This window comes from Chiloscyllium punctatum, chromosome 50 (assembly GCF_047496795.1).
Source record: "Chiloscyllium punctatum isolate Juve2018m chromosome 50, sChiPun1.3, whole genome shotgun sequence".
Classification (NCBI taxonomy): domain Eukaryota; kingdom Metazoa; phylum Chordata; class Chondrichthyes; order Orectolobiformes; family Hemiscylliidae; genus Chiloscyllium; species Chiloscyllium punctatum.
This window is the reverse complement of record NC_092788.1, coordinates 51,575,866-51,592,180: the sequence shown is the minus strand read 5'-3', so window position 1 is coordinate 51,592,180 and position 16,315 is coordinate 51,575,866. Positions and strand designations below refer to the sequence as shown.

The following is a 16,315-nucleotide window of genomic DNA, read 5'->3' as shown; positions in this document are numbered from 1 at the left end:
CTGTTTTCCCTGGAGTGCCATAGGCTGAGCGGTGATGTTATGGAGGTTTATACAATCATGAGGAGCATGAACAGGGTAAATGAACAAGGTGTTTTCCCTGGAGTAGTGGTGTCCAAAAGTAGAGGACATTGCTTTAGGGTGAACGGGGCAAAAATTCAAAGCGGCCTAAAGGAAAACACTTTCATGCAGTGGGTGGAATGAGCTGCCAGAGAAAGTGGTGGAGGCTAGTACAATTAAAACATGTTAAAGGCATCTAAATAGACACATGATATGATTAGGAAGCGTTTACAGGGATATGGGGCAAGTGTTGGCAAATGGGAATAGATTAGGTACGGATACCTGGTTGGCATGGATGAGTTAAACCGAAGGGTCTGTGTCGGTGCAATACATCTCTATGACTGTGGGATCATAACAGCTTATACAACTCTGCTTCATCCCTGGGCTCCCTTATGTGAGAAACAAAGCCCACTCACTTCAATAATTTCAGTCCGAGACAAGATCTGAATCAATAGTGTCATTTATTTTACACTTGCAAGTGGGTGTGATGTCCCTTTCTCAAGGCAAGGGACATACACACACTAAATTCAATTCATACATAACATTTATATGATTTGATGTCTATTGTTTTACACTGCTCCCTCCCCTGCTTACATCGTCCACTTCCCTAAGACCGGCCCCCATTACCCCTGTTTGCCTCTTGCCTTATCCGGCCTTGTCTGTGATAAAATGCTTATTTCCGGTCTCACAAGGCTGTTTGACCTTACCCTGTTATAGGTCATTGTTAGGCATATCCCTTCTTCATCATTATCTACCCCCTTCATCTGTGCCTTTCCCGAGGCCGTTCTGATCCCTATGACCCTTTTAATTGGGGTTTGTTCCTGTGTTTTTGTAAAAGTGGGAAGCACATGTTTATACCTACTGTTTGTACAGGCGTATCTAGCTTAACTTCATCCCCTCACAACATCTTATCTACTTGCCCATAATGTCTACCTTCTGACATACAGTTATAGCTAATACAAAAACAATTATATATTTCCTCCACATTGTTTCCATTCTTGTTGACTCAGCACTTGGCTAAAACAATTACCCACTGGTGTGAGTTCACCTCCTTTGTAAAATGGAATTGCAGAAGTAACACTAATCCTACTGATATCCCACAATTCCCCCTCTTTCTTTTAATTACCATTTGTTATCTTCTGCAAATATTTTATTTTTAAGCATCGCTCCCGAAATTCGCAAGCATCATCCCGGAGATTTCATCCATCTTGGTCTCACTCATCTGCTCATTATTTAGTCGATAAAGTCCTTCAGCCTGATTCCCTTTTAGGGGCATCTGTTTCATTAAGGCTGTTTCAATCAACCTTTGGGTGAGCCCTCGTATACAGGGTATGATCATTTTTATTAATTGTTACCCACCAAAAGAGAGCTGGCACAAAGCCTGCTGCAATCTGGTTACGAGCCTTGAATTCATCCGGTACTCCCCTAGGGACTCCTACCGAATCAAGATAAATCCTGTCATCGAAAGAAGTGTCTAACAGTAATCTCTTACCCCTTCCCTTTTTCCCTCCTTTGTTTTCCTTCTCAAATGCCAGGGTAAATGGAATTGCCAATTGTACAATTGCACATATCCCTCTCCAATCTGGAGATAGCGTGGGTCTCAATATTTTGCCTCCACAGTCCCACCACAGATCCGCTCGGGGAACCTTTAATGCTGAGTAGTGCCCTCCCTTCTCCGTTTCGGTGACATTCTTAATCTCTGTACATAGTTTCAGCTCCCCCAAATCTCTCGACCGACTTGTACCTCGTCTACGCACACACGAGGTGTGATTTCCAACTGCGGCAGAAAACAGGGTGGGAACTTTTGCATCTTTCTTCTCCAAGGGAGGGAACATCAGTGATAGGGAGGTACAATTCCTATCATTCCACGCAGTCTCATCCTGATACAGGGCTATCATACATTTCATGCCCTTCCTGTCTCGCTTCCACCCGAGCGGAAAGGGAACCACCTGGGCCACTGGTCGACCGGAGGCACATGCATAGCAATTGCTTTTGTTCAGACTTTTTACAGTATACTTTACCCATTCAACCCAGGCATTTGCATCCCCGTACCCAGTTTCTATTTCAATGGTCTGTTTCAAGTCCTTTACCTCTATAAATTTTACTACTTTAGGATCATCGGGAGGGGTGAAAGATTGTATCTTATTACCCAGTCGTTCTACCCGTTTTCCCTGTCCTACACTAATTCGGAAACAACAGCCCAAGAAATCCTTCCCATTTGCTTTCATTTCTATCCCAAATGTTTCATTTAATTGTATCTCATAGGTGGCCCCACCCAGGATTGTTTCGTGCCATGTGGTTTTCCTTATTGTTAGGTATATTGGGTTACACTTTTTATCAGGGCAATCGCGAGCTGGTCGGAAGGGGGCCCGGTGTACTGTGACAAGACTGTTATACCAAGTACCGTCCCCAAGGCCATCCCCATAGGACTTAAGATGTATCTCAGAGCTGCGATACTGTCTCTGATTATCTACGTCCCCACAATTTACTAAGCTACATACATCAGCGTCTATTACTTGTGGGTTATCAGATTCAGGAACCGTTAATAATACATATGAAAATGATATTTGATGAAATGCCAATACTAAGAGAGCTAGCATCATAACTCTAAGCATTCCCAGTATTCTAAACATCATGCTGAAGCACAAAAAGACTTAATATACAATCTTACAGAAATAATCCCGCGCTCGCGTCGCCACTGTATAATTAGTTACTCAAAGTCTCTTTAGTCTGAGTTTCAGCGGATCTTGCGTTGATTCGGCTGTCCAGACTTCTTTCTCCACGGGAGGGTCCACTGGCCCTTTGATCCGAGTGTAGTGAGTCCAGCCTTTCTCCGCTGTCCTTATTGCCGTTTCGGTAGTCAAAAGAGCCTGGTACGGCCCTTCCCAGTCCGGCTGTAATTTAGTCTCTGTCCATGATTTTACTAAGATTCAATCTCCCGGCCGGATGGAATGAACGGTGAATTCAAGGGGTGGAGTCTGTGCCAATAAACCCTGTTTCCTTACGAAAGACAAAGAGGAGGACAAACCCAGTATGTACTTCTTTAAAAACAAATCTTTAGTTTCGGGAATTGGCAATTCTCCATTCGTTCCCAAGTAAGGTAATCCAAATAAGATTTCATAGGGGGATAGTCCCAAATCTTTCCTTGGGGCTGTTCGTACTCGCATTGGATGTTACCTGATGGAAGGGAAACATTTGGTCCAAGGGAGTCTAGTTTCTATTATCAATTTAGAGAGCTGTCGTTTGAGTGTTTGGTTCATTCTCTCAACCTTTCCTGATGATGGCGGGTGCCACGGAGTATGGAACTCCCAGGAAATTCCCAACCCTTTCATTACCCCCTGTAACACTTTAGAAGTAAAGTGTGTTCCTTGATCGGAATCAATATGGTTCACGAGCCCATATCGGGGAATTATGTGCTCCAATATTGTATTAGACACTCCACTTGCAGTGGCGGTAGCTAGGGGGTATGCCTCAACCCAACCAGATAAATGATCTACTATGACCAACATATATTTTAGTCTGCCTACCCTGGGGAGTTCAGTATAATCTACTTGTATACTCTGGAAAGGTCTCAGTCCTGGGTCTCTTCCTCCCGGGGTCTGTTTTCTCAAGACTTTCTTATTTACCTTTTTGCATATGATACATCCCTCACATATTTGTTTAGCAATTGTATATATTCCTTTGCATCCATATTCCCGAAGAACTAAATCACACATTGCTTGTACTCCCCAATGGCTGCCTTGGTGTAGGACGGCCATAATCTCTCGCATCATCATTTTGTTTAACATTTCCCTTCCATCAGGTAACATCCAATGCCCGTCTGCTGTTTTTACAGCCCCTAAATCTCTCAATTCTTTTTCTCCACTTTCAGTAAATATAGGAGCTTCCCGAGGACCTGGGACAGTAGGTATTAGGGAATGAATCGCCACTTCTTGTGGATTCAGGGCTGCTTCCTTAGCCACCTCATCGGCTAATCTATTTCCCCTAACCTTTGGTTCATTTCCTTTCTGATGACCATTTACATGCACTACTGCTATTTCTCGGGGAAGTAATAGGGACTCCAAGACCCGTTTAATCAATTCTTCATGTACTAATCCCTTCCCCCACCTCTGGGTTAATACTCCCAAAACCACTCCCTTATCCACGGTAGCAAAGAGGTGGAAAGGTTTATCTAGGGAAGGTAGGGCTAACACAGGGGCATGGATCAAATCTCTTTTGAGTTTCTCAACTAGTTCTTTTTCCTCATCATCCCAACTTAGACATTTGGGTTCCCCCCTCTAATAGTTTGAGATATAATTTCTTAGTCTCCAGTGCATAGGAATCAATCCACAATCTGCAATAACCCGTTAGACCTAAAAATTTGCGTAACTCCCTTTTAGTGCTGGGCAGTGGCATTCCCACTATTCCCTCTATCCGTTCCGGGCTTATCTTTCGCTTTCCCTCACTAACTAAATGTCCCAAGTATTTAACTTCTTGCTCCACATATTGTGGTTTGTTTTTAGATACCCGCAGTCCCTGCTGACCCAGGAAATTCAATAATTTGTTAGTGGCTTCTACTACTCTTTCTCTTCTTTTTCCTGTTACTAAGAGGTCGTCTACATACTGCAACAGGGTAGTCCCCTTGGGGCTGCTAAATTTCTCCAATACTTGTTCTAACATCTGTCCAAATAAATTCGGGGATTCCGTAAACCCCTGGGGAAGCACAGTCCATCGGTATTGCTGTTTTCACCCTGTCTTAGGGTCTTCCCACTCAAAGGCAAACAAATTCCTACTTTCCTCTGCCAAGGGACAGGCCCAAAAGGCATCCTTTAAATCTATCACACTAAACCATTTGTGGTCATGAGGGATCTTACTTAATAAGGTATAGGGGTTTGGCACCACTGGGTGCCTGATCAGTACTATTTGATATAATGTTCTCAAATCCTGCACCAATCGGTAAGTTCCATCGGATTTCCGCACTGGTAGTATTGGGGTATTATAAGGAGACATACATGGCTCCAACAATCCATCTCTAATCAATCCTTCAATTACTGGCTGCAGTCCTCGTTTACCTTCTATGGAAATGGGATATTGTCGCTCACAGACAATGTCCCCTTTCCTTTTTAAATTTATTTCAAGGGGGGGGATCTGTAATTTTCCACGATTCCCTTCTCTAGCCCATACAATAGGGTCTATCTCTCTCTCCATATCCTCTGTCAACATTGCCATTTGGACAACTAATTCTTTTTCCTGAATTCCAATCTCCAGTCCTTAGAGGATAATTAAATCTCTCCCTAGTAAGTTACTTCCTATATCAGGGATATACAACAATTCCCCTTTGACCCTATCCTTAGGACCTTCTATCATCATAGGTTCAAATACTGGAACAGTAAATCCCTCCCCTTTAACCCCTGAAACAGTAATTGACCGTGTCGACATTTCTACTTTCTTTGGTTTAAAATTCAGTGATGACCGTGCTGCCCCCGTATCTACTAGGAAGACTACCTCTTCCTTATAGGGTCCCACCTTCAGGTTTATCAAGGGTTCCTGGTGGGCCCCCGAGGGCAGGAACCCCTGACACCCCTATTCTTCATCAAAATTCATTAGCGGAATTGCCCTCTCTTCCCTTTTCAGAGCCGGACATTCCCGCTTAAAATGCCCTATCTTTCCGCAATAATAACATCCTGCCTGTGGAGTCTTCCAGCTCTGCCCCTGTCGCTCGAACCCTCTATCAAATACTCCCCCTTGTCCTCTCTGTCCTACATGCTGCCACCCACCCTCCGGTTGCTCAATATTGGTTCCATTCTTTTCTTAACTACCTCACCAACCGTAGCTACCATCATTTTCACCTTCTGTTTCTGTCTCTCATCCTCTCTCTTTACAAACACTTTCTGTGCCTCTCTTAACAATTCATCTAATGGCTTTTCACTCCACCCTTCTATCTTCTGTATCTTTCTCTGTATATCTGGCCATGCCTTTGTCACAAAATGTACTTTCAAAAGACCGTGTGCCACTGGGTCCTCAGGGTTCATTCCAGAATATTTCCGCATTGAGTCTCTTAATCTTTGCAAGAAAGCTGAGGGAGTCTCATCTTTCTCCTGTCTAACTTCAAAGGCTTTAGTCAAATTCTGTGACTTCGGAACTGCCTCTTTTATTCTTTTTACAATCAGGTCTTTCAATTCCCTCATTTCTTCTCTATGCTCCGGATTTTGATCTTCCCACTGGGGGTCTCTGAGGGGAAACTTCACCTCTCCCTGTCCAGCATCTCCATCTCCAATCGGATGTTCCCTGTCCCATATTTTAATGGCTGCTCCCCATATAAGTCCCCTTTCTTCCCCAGTAAATAGTATATTCAAAATAGACATTAACTCAGCCCAGGTATACAGACTGCGCCCCAAAAATTGATCAGTTTGTTCAGACAACCCTACCAGATCCTCAACCAGGACCTTCATTTCTTTTTTAAATATTCTGACCTCCCCACTGCTGAGGGGGACACTTACAAACCCAATCTTTGTCCCCTATTGGTACCTCCCGAAGGGGATAAGTCATTACGTTCTTCCCCTTTTTCTTTTTTTTTAAAGAAATATTGCAATATTTCTAGCTCCCCATAACTTCAAACACCAATTCATCAATTCATGCTTGACTAACTTTAAAGCCTGTTCCAAACTTGTAAATATATTTATATATTTACGTTCATTTATTCAGTATTTAATATTCAAAATGTCAAATGCATACAGTTCTCAATTTTGAAATCCACTGTAATCACCCAGTTTTACTCCCTTAATTTAAATCCAAAATTAGTTTTCTTAAGTAGTCCTGACCAATCTTGCTCAATTACAATACTATAGGTCTTGAAATAATCAGAGCTGCCTTAAAATTATTTGTCTATTCAAGTTTAAAGAAAAAAACTTCTAATGCATGAACAATGGCCGAATCCAAGGTCACAGATATTAACCATAGGATCTTGTTTTTACTACAATCTAATGTTGAACTGAAACTTCAACTGTCCTCCATAAATCGCTTTCATGTAAAGATAGAAGAGATTAGTTAGAAACTGATAGTAAGGCAGTCATGACCTGTAAGAAGAACAGGAGGTATCATTCTTTTTTTCATAATCTCTACAGAATCCTTAACCTTAAAAGAAATCATGTTAAATTTCCATAATAAGAATCAGATTCAAAACAGTCCCAGAACTCAAGCTCCAGGGAATAAAACGCAAACATTCAATCACCACCAAACAAATGTGCATTCAAACCAAATCACAAAGGGTTAAACTTTCTACCAGCTGTACAGCTCTCTTCATTCTCTCTCTCTCCCTCTCTCTCTCTCTCTCTCACTCATTGACAAATAAATTCAGATATTTACAAACCCAGTCTTTGTCCGACCTGAATTTTGGCCAAAAGAGGCGGGACGAAGAATGGATTCCTTAGTCCATATGAAGCAACAATATTTAATCATCTTTTTCCCCTGTACAAGTATTATTTTGCCAATTCCACAACATCCTCCCCAAAGAACTTTCTGGAGGTATGTTGTAAGGGACCCCGCCTCCAATTCCATTGCTTTTTCCTTCTTTTGTTTTCCCAGAGGCTTTTTCCTTACCTACGACACAACCCATATTGAGTTCCTTCGTTAGTCCCTTATTAACTACTAAAACTCAATCCCGGCCACCAAGGCAATACTTAAAAGTCAGGTTTCTTACCTTGGTCTGTGCACAGAGTTGCCTGGCCCCTTTGTGCCGTATTGTCTATCGAGCTCCTATCACTGTCTGATTCAGATGTCTCTCTTGTGGGATTCGTACCAGTCACCCAAGGGAGCAGACCAAACCAGGACACGAGACCGCTCCTCAATGGGGAACGGGACGCGTCTTCCCAGTGTCCAAGGCCAGCCACTCCCCCCGGTGATGGAAGAAAATCCCGGACGAGCCCCCAATTGTGAGAAACAAAGCCCACTCACTTCAATAATTTCAGTCCGAGACAAGATCTGAATCAATAGTGTCATTTATTTTACACTTGCAAGTGGGTGTGATGTCCCTTTCTCAAGGCAAGGGACATACTCACACTAAATTCAATTCATACATAACATTTATATGATTTGATGTCTATTGTTTTACACTGCTCCCTCCCCTGCTTACATCGTCCACTTCCCTAAGACCGGCCCCCATTACCCCTGTTTGCCTCTTGCCTTATCCGGCCTTGTCTGTGATAAAATGCTTATTTCTGGTCTCACAAGGCTGTTTGACCTTACCCTGTTATAGGTCATTGTTAGGCATATCCCTTCTTCATCATTATCTACCCCCTTCATCTGTGCCTTTCCCGAGGCCGTTCTGATCCCTATGACCCTTTTAATTGGGGTTTGTTCCTGTGTTTTTGTAAAAGTGGGAAGCACATGTTTATACCTACTGTTTGTACAGGCGTATCTAGCTTAACTTCATCCCCTCACAACATCTTATCTACTTGCCCATAATGTCTACCTTCTGACATACAGTTTTAGCTAATACAAAAACAATTATATATTTCCTCCACATTGTTTCCATTCTTGTTGACTCAGCACTTGGCTAAAACAATTACCCACTGGTGTGAGTTCACCTCCTTTGTAAAATGAAATTGCAGAAGTAACACTAATCCTACTGATATCCCACATTAAGAAAAATCCACCGTGTGCATTCATGTCTTTAGTGAAGTGATCTCAGGTGGGTCTATCCTCCGATTGTCCTCGACCCCGATAGCCCCGCCCTCCTGCTCATTGACCTTCTCAAGATGGCGGCTCTGAAGCCCGCGCTCCCTCTTCCCTCAAATAAATGGCGGCCGTGACCCTGGGCCGCTTTCCCGACAGGGACCATCATCTCCTTATCCGGGTCTGGAGGGTCTTTTTCGGATTTTTTTCACCTATATCCGCGTCTTGTGAATTCTCTCCGCTCCTTTCTCCCAGTGAGTCTCCCAGACGCCGCTCTCTGAAGCCGATCGTAGCCGCACCCGGAGAAAGCTGTTCCATGACTCGCCGTGTCCTGGTTAATGTGACACTGCGCATGCTCTTCATAGAAACCAAACTGCGCGTGCGTCGGAGGTTGTCAGTGAGTTCATAGAGAATATTCATATCTGCACAGAATCACGGGGGAAATATTTGACATTAACAATTGCTCTGTCGAGTTACAGTCATTGAGATGGTTAATATGTAAATAGATTGTTCGGTCCAACTTAACCATACCAGCCAGGTATGTAAATTACCAATCGTTCTGGGAGTTTGAAAATAAGTTTGTTACTCAAGTTGTGTAAATCGATTGGAAATATGTTCATTGTCAGATTTACATCTGAACTATTTCTTTAAAATCTCACATTGGTTTATGAGAGGTGTTTAATGCTCCGCCATGCCGTGGCAATGATCAATCCTGCAAAGCAGTTTGCTTTCTGACCAATCCTGAAGCGTTCACTCCACAGAATGCATTGGCCCCTCTCCTCACTCACTCTGGTTGGAGGACCGGCCGCTGCTCGGTCCTCCAGTTCCGCCCCTTCCTTCCAAAGGCAGAGGTGATTCAGGTGCGACTCAGCAGTTAAGCAACAGAAACATTAAGGGATAAGGGAAGTTGGAGTCGATGCCTTGTGATGCAGGGAAAATATCCCGAATCTTGGACCGAGAGACCGGCGTTCAATTCACAGGTACTGCAGTTGTGTGTAAAAACAACTTTGAACAGGTTCATGAGGGAAAATAAGGGAAGTCAGGAACCGAGTAAAAACAATAGAAAACCCATACAATGTGGTGGTGCTCTCAATAGTCAGATGATTTTAGTCTTTACCAAGTGTTTCACGGTCCCAGTACAGTCTGTTCTACTCCTCCTTGTGCACATATACCACGATTGTGGGGTAAAGTGTTGTGGTGGGATATAAAGGTGCTTTTCTAGAACTCACTCGGTTTTGGAGTTGAAAATGGGTGAGAAAGAGTAGGGTTTTGTATGGAGTTACCTGTTCCCCTCCTGCTGCAGCATCTCATTATTGCCCTGACTCTACCTCGTACATGTTTGGTAGAGATCACTGTCATTTCATAAGTCCACAATACAAGATCTGTCACGCTGTTTCGGACAGCAGAAATCTCTTTTAGCACTATAGTCGTGACATGCATGAACCTGTTGCAGTGCTTCAAACTCCATGACAGACTCGGTCTGGAACCTCCTCTATCCTTAAGACTTTATGCACTGCTTGCACTTTTCCATTTCCCCTTTGCACGTTCCCTTTCCAACCCACCCCACCTGTATCATTCCACAGCTGGAGCTGTCAAGGGCAGAAGTCTGTGGAATAGCCTCCCTAACCTTCTCTATCTTCCTTTTAAGATGTATTTTAAAATCATTCTCTTTAATCAATGTTTTGATCATCCATGAAGCACCTTAGGAGATTTGCCATTGTGAAAGTTCCATACAATGCAAGTTGTTGTTGGTATTGCCATACATTAGGAGAAACAGGAATGATGCAGTCAAAATTCTAACAAGAAAGTCACTGATAGGTGCAATGTATAGGCCACCAAATAATTACATCACATTGGCATGGTCAATAAACAAACAAATAAATAACTAATGCCTGTACAAATGGTACAGCTATTATCGTCGATGGTTTTAATCTACATGTAGATTGGTCAAACCAGCTCAGTCAAGGTAGCCTTGAGGAGTTCACTAAGTGTATTCATGATAGTTTTCTTGAACAGTATGAAATGGAACTGACAAGGGAGCAAGCTATCCAAGATCTGGCCCTGTGCAATGAGGCAGGAATAATTAATGACTTCAGAGTTAGCGATCCCCTGGGAAGAAGCGATCACTGTATGGTTGAATTAGAATACATATGGAGAGTGTGAAGATAAAATCTATTAACTGGGTCCTGTGCTTGAACACTGGGAACTACAATAGAATGAGAGAGAATCTGGATAAAGTAGACTGTAAACAAAAATTTTATGGTGGGAAGTTGATGAGCAGTGGAAGATTTTCAAAGACATTTTACAAAGTGCTCAGCAAAGATGTATTCCAGTGAAAAGGAAGGACTGTATGAAAAGGTATACTCGGCAATGGGTATCGAAGGAAAGTGATCAAATTAGACCCTAAGAACATAAGACATAGGAGTGGAAGTAAGGCCATTTGGCCCAGCGAGTCCACTCCGCCATTTAATCATGGCTGATGGGCATTTCAACTCCACTCACCCGCATTCTCCCTGTAGCCCTTAATTCCTTGTGACATCAAGAATATATCAATCTCTGCCTTGAAGACATTTAGTGTCCCAGCCTCCACTGCACTCCGTGGCAATGAATTCCACAGGCCCACAACTCTCTGGCTGAAGAAATGTCTCCGCATTACTGTTCTGAATTTACCCCCTCTAATTCTAAGGCTGTGCCCACCGGTCCTAATCTCCTCACCTAACGGAAACAATTTCCTAGCATCCACCCCTTCCAAAACATGTATTATCTTGTAAGTTTCTAGTAGATCTCCCCTTAACCTTCTAAACTCCAATGAATACAATCCCAGGATCCTCAGCCGTTCCTCATATGCTAGACCTGTCATTCCAGTGATCATCCGTGTGAATCTCCGCTGGACACGCTCCAGTGCCAGTATGTCCTTCCTGAGGTATAGGGACCAAAACTGGACACAGTACGCCAAATGAGGCCTAACCAGAGCTTTATAAAGTCTCAGTAGCACATCGCTGCTTTTATATTCCAACCCTCTTGAGATAAATGACAACATTGCATTCGCTTTCTTAATCATGGACTCAACCTGCATGTTTACCTTTAGAGAATCCTCGACTAGCACTCCCAGATCCCTTTGTACTTTGGCTTTATGAATTTTCTCACCGTTTACAAGGTAGTCCATGCTTGTATTCTTTTTTCCAACGTGCAAGACCTCGCATTTGTTCACGTTGAATTTCATCAACCATTTCCTGGACCACTCTCCCAAACTGTCTAGATCATTCTGCAGCCTCTCCACTTCCTCAGTACTACCTGCCTGTCCACCTAACTTCGTATCATTGGCAAACTTTGCTAGAATGCCCCCAGTCCCTTCATCTGGATAATTAATATATAACATGACCACGCAGGTAACCATGCCTGGGATCCAATCAACGACAAGTCTAGCAGTAACTTCAGTGCATTTGCCGAATGGGCAGACTGTTCAAGTGCAAGGAGTTATCCAAGCAGCTCAGTCTTCAGTCATACAGTCCCCTCCAGTTCAGACTGTTCAGATCTCTACTATATCTGAATGTGAGGACTCCAAGGAATCTGTGGATAGCATGACTGACTCTCAGAAACGTAGAGAAATTCTATTGAGACAGCCTTCATTCAGGAAAATCCTGAATGAACTTTCTTCTGATCCCCTGGTGTGCCAAGAAATTGATGAGGAAAAATCAGAAGAAGAGTCTGTCTCAACTGTTACTACAATGACGATGCAGACACCCATCTATCAGACTATCAGCAGACAATTCATTGCTATCACACAGCGGGGGAGCAATTCAGCTGGCCAGCAATGGTTCAGATGGAGTGCAAGGACTCCAGACACTAACAATGACCAACGCAGCTACAGCCAAGGTTGGAGCAGCCATTGTACAGTATGCAAAGAGCCCCGATGGACAGCAAATCTTTGTTGAAAATGTGTTGCTGGAAAAGCGCAGCAGGTCAGGTAGCATCCAAGGAACAGGAGAATCGACGTTTCGGGCATAAGCCCTTCTTCAGGAATCAGGCAGCATCCAAGGAACAGGAGAATCAACGTTTTGGGCATAAGCCCTTCTGTGCCAGGCAGCCAAGTGCTTGTACGAGGTGCTGCTGAAGATGTCCAAACCTATAAGATCCGTACAACTCCTAACTCCACTGCTGGCCAGGGAATGGTTATGGCATCTTCACCAGTCCTGCAAAGCCAGTCCCAGAATGCTGAAGAAACCACTCAGAAATGTGAAATCTGCCTCATGAAAAACAGGGAAGCGGCTCGAGAGTGCCGTCACAAGAAGAAAGAGTATGTGAAACGCTTGGAGAATCGGGTTGCTATTCTGGAAAATCAAATTGAAAGAGAAGGTGTACAAAGTGGCCAAAAACAGCGTGAAACTAGAACTGGGAAAACGTTAAAGGTCAACTGAAAGCCACAAAAGAGCTATAAAGAAAAGTAATATAGAACATGAGAAAAATAAACTAACACAGACTATAAAGACAGAGAGCAAAAGTGTATATAAATATATATAATGAGAAAAGAATGGCTAAAGTAAATGTTGGTCCTTTGGAAAATGAGAAGAAGCATTTAGTTATGGGATATCACAGTGGAGGATACTAATATCTTTCCAGTAACTAGCAAAGAGACAAAGGTAGGTGAGGATTTGGAAACTATCATTATTACGGAACAGCTAGTTTTAGACTGTTTGGAGGTAATTGAGCTAACCATAGAAAAGTCTTCTGACCCTGATGGAATTCCTCCCAGGGTACTAAAAGAGATGCCAGGAAAAACAGCAAATGCACTGGCAGTAATTTTCTAAAATTCACTGGACTCTGTGGCAGTCCCAGCATATTGGAAAACAGCAAAAGTGACACCACTGTTTTTAAAAGAAGGTGGACAAAAAGTGGGGAATTATATACCAGTTAGTTTATTCTCTGTAGTGGGAAAGATGTTTGGGTCTATTATCAAGGAAGAAATAACAGGGAATCTCGATAGAAATTGTCCATTGTACAGATGCAGTATGGGTTCATGAAGGGCAGGTCATGCTTGACCAATCTTTTGGAATTCTATGAAGACATTTCAAACAAGGTGGACAATGGCGACCCAGTGGATGTGGTGTACCTGGATTTCCAAAAGACCATCAACAAGGTGCTGTGCAAGAGGCTGTTGCACAATATAAGGGTGCATGGCGTTAGCGGTAGAGTATTAGCATGGATAGAAGATTGGTAAACTAATAGGAAGCAAACTGTTGGGGACAAATGAGTATTATTCTTGCTGACAATCATTGACAAGTCGTGTGCCTCAGGGATCAGTGTTGGGACTGCAATTATTTACAACTGATACAGATGATTTGGAGTTGGAACTACATGTAGGGTGTCAAAGTTTGCATGTGACACCAAGATGATTAGCAGGACAAAGTGAGCGGAGGACTGTGAAACTTTGCAGAGCAACAAAGATACATTTGAGTGAGTGGGTAATGGTCTGTCAAATTAAATAGAATGTTTGTAAGTATAAAGTTTATACTCTTTGGTTGTAGTAACATTTAAAAATAAAATCACTTGAATGTTAAAAAGTTGCATCATTTGCTCTGCAGAGTGACCTGAGCATCCTTCTGCATGAAGGTTGGTCACCAGGTACAACAATCAGTTCAGAAAGCAAATGGAATTTTGTCCTTCGTTGCTGAAAGGAATGTGTTTAAAGGCAGAGGTTATGTTCCAGCTGTATTTGAGTGCTGGTGAGACCACCCCTGGAGTACTGCATGTAGTTTTTGTCGTCTTACTTGAGAAAGGATGTACTGGCACGAGAGAGGGTGCAGAGGAGGTTAATTAGGTTGATCCCAGAGTTGAGGGGTTTGGCTTAAGAGAGACTGAGTAGATTGGGATTATATTCATTGGAATTCAGAAGAATGGAAAGATATAAAATAATGAATGGAATGGATAAAATAGAAATAGAGAGATGTTTCCACTGGCAGGTGAAGCAAGGACAAGAGAGCATCATCGCAAGATTAGAGGCAGCAAATTTAAGACTGAATTGAGCAGGAACTTCTTGACCTCGATGGAATTCATTGCCCAGGGAAGTAGTTGATGCTAGTTCAGTAAATGTTTTTAAAGCTAGGTTAGATTTTTAAAAACGTAATTAATTAATGGACACGGTGAGAACATGGGTAAATGGTTCAGTGTCCACAAAATGATCAGCCATGATCTTATTGAATGGCAGAGCAGGCTCGAAGGGCAGGAAGGCCTTCTCCTGTTCCTAGTTCTTCTGTTATACATCCCTCCCTCATTCGTGACTTGGAGGTGTTGGTGTTGGATTGGGATGGACAAAAGTAAAATTCACAGAACACCAGATTATTGGTCAACAGGATTATTTGGAAGCTTCTTCATCAGGTGGTTTTGAGATGCTGTTGTGTCATTTTTAACTCTTGTAACTCATGACCAGCAACAAAAGCCACGACGCAATCCGTATGCTCCAGCCAACAATGGGTCCCGGGTGATTGCTGTCAGAGGCGGACCAATGGAAAGGCAGAGACAGCGCTGGAGGACCTGGCGGGGCAGTTGGTCCTCCGATCAATCAGGATGAATGAGGGGCGGGAGTAGACTATACCACGTGATCATCCTCGCGGTCGGTTCGGGATGTGTGGACGGAGAGCCGTTGGTAAAGATAGAAATAAACAGCAGCAAGCGGGAGGGAAATGGTGTTGGTATGGGTTGAGAGGGTTCATAGTCATTTGGTGCACATCGGAAAATACAAATTTGAAACTTAGTCCCGTTTTTGCAGTAAACGGGACAATGCCTCATCTCGCGATTGACTCGAGTAAGCGCCACCATCTTTATTCGGGGCAACGATTAACTGGGCACGTGCAGCCGCCAACTTTGTAGGGGGCAAAGTTCAGTGGGAGGCATGTGCAGCCTTCTCTGGTAGAGAGACAAAGGAAAGGATTTACACAGAGCATATTCACACACAGAGAAATGGATCTTTTTCTGGATTTGTTTTGTCATTCGTTTAAATGATTTGGATGTGAACAGAGGCGGTATCGTTAGTAAGTTTGCAGGTGACACCAAAATTGGAGGTATTGTGGACAGTGATAACGGGTATTTCAGAGTACAATGGGATATTGATCGGATGGAACAATGGGCTAGGTGTGCCAGATAGGGTTTAATTTAGATAAATGTGAGGTGCTGCATTTTAGAAAAGCAAATCAGAGCAGGACTCACACATTGAATTGTAAGGTCATGGAGAGTCTTGCTGAACAAAGAGACCTTGGAATGCAGGTTCATAGTTCCTTGAAAGTAGCGTCGCAGGTCGATAGGATAGCGAAAAAGGCATTTCGTATGCTTCCCATTATTGGTCAGAGCATTGAGTAAAGGAGCTGGACAGGACATTGGTTAGGTCACTTTTGGAATATTGTGTGCGGTTCTGGTCTCCCTCCTTTCAGAAGGAGGCACTGAAACTTGAAAGGTTTGAGAATTGATTTTCAAGGATGTTGCCAGCGTTGGAGGATTTGAGTTGCAGGGAGAGGCATGATAGGCTGGGGCCATTTTCGCTGCAGTGTTATAGGCTGAGGTGTGATGTTTTAGAAGCTTACAAAAATCGTGAGGGACAGGGATACCGTAACTA

At 43.1% G+C, this 16,315-nt stretch overlaps 1 protein-coding gene and 1 pseudogene across 1 annotated transcript; one reads left to right on the top strand and one right to left on the bottom strand.

Moving 5' to 3' along the window:
• Window positions 1–501: 501 nt before the first annotated feature.
• LOC140470072 (uncharacterized) lies at window positions 502–9,038 on the bottom strand. The gene is made up of 2 exons (XM_072566516.1): window positions 7,736–9,038; window positions 502–3,057 (listed from the first exon to the last, which is right to left on the bottom strand). Exon 2 carries the CDS (start codon window positions 2,691–2,693, stop codon window positions 1,353–1,355), a length of 1,341 nt encoding a protein of 446 aa, XP_072422617.1. The 5' UTR covers window positions 2,694–3,057; window positions 7,736–9,038; the 3' UTR covers window positions 502–1,352.
• Window positions 9,039–12,086: 3,048 nt separating this feature from the next.
• Window positions 12,087–15,576, top strand: LOC140470049 (cyclic AMP-responsive element-binding protein 1 pseudogene; annotated as a pseudogene).
• Window positions 15,577–16,315: the final 739 nt, after the last annotated feature.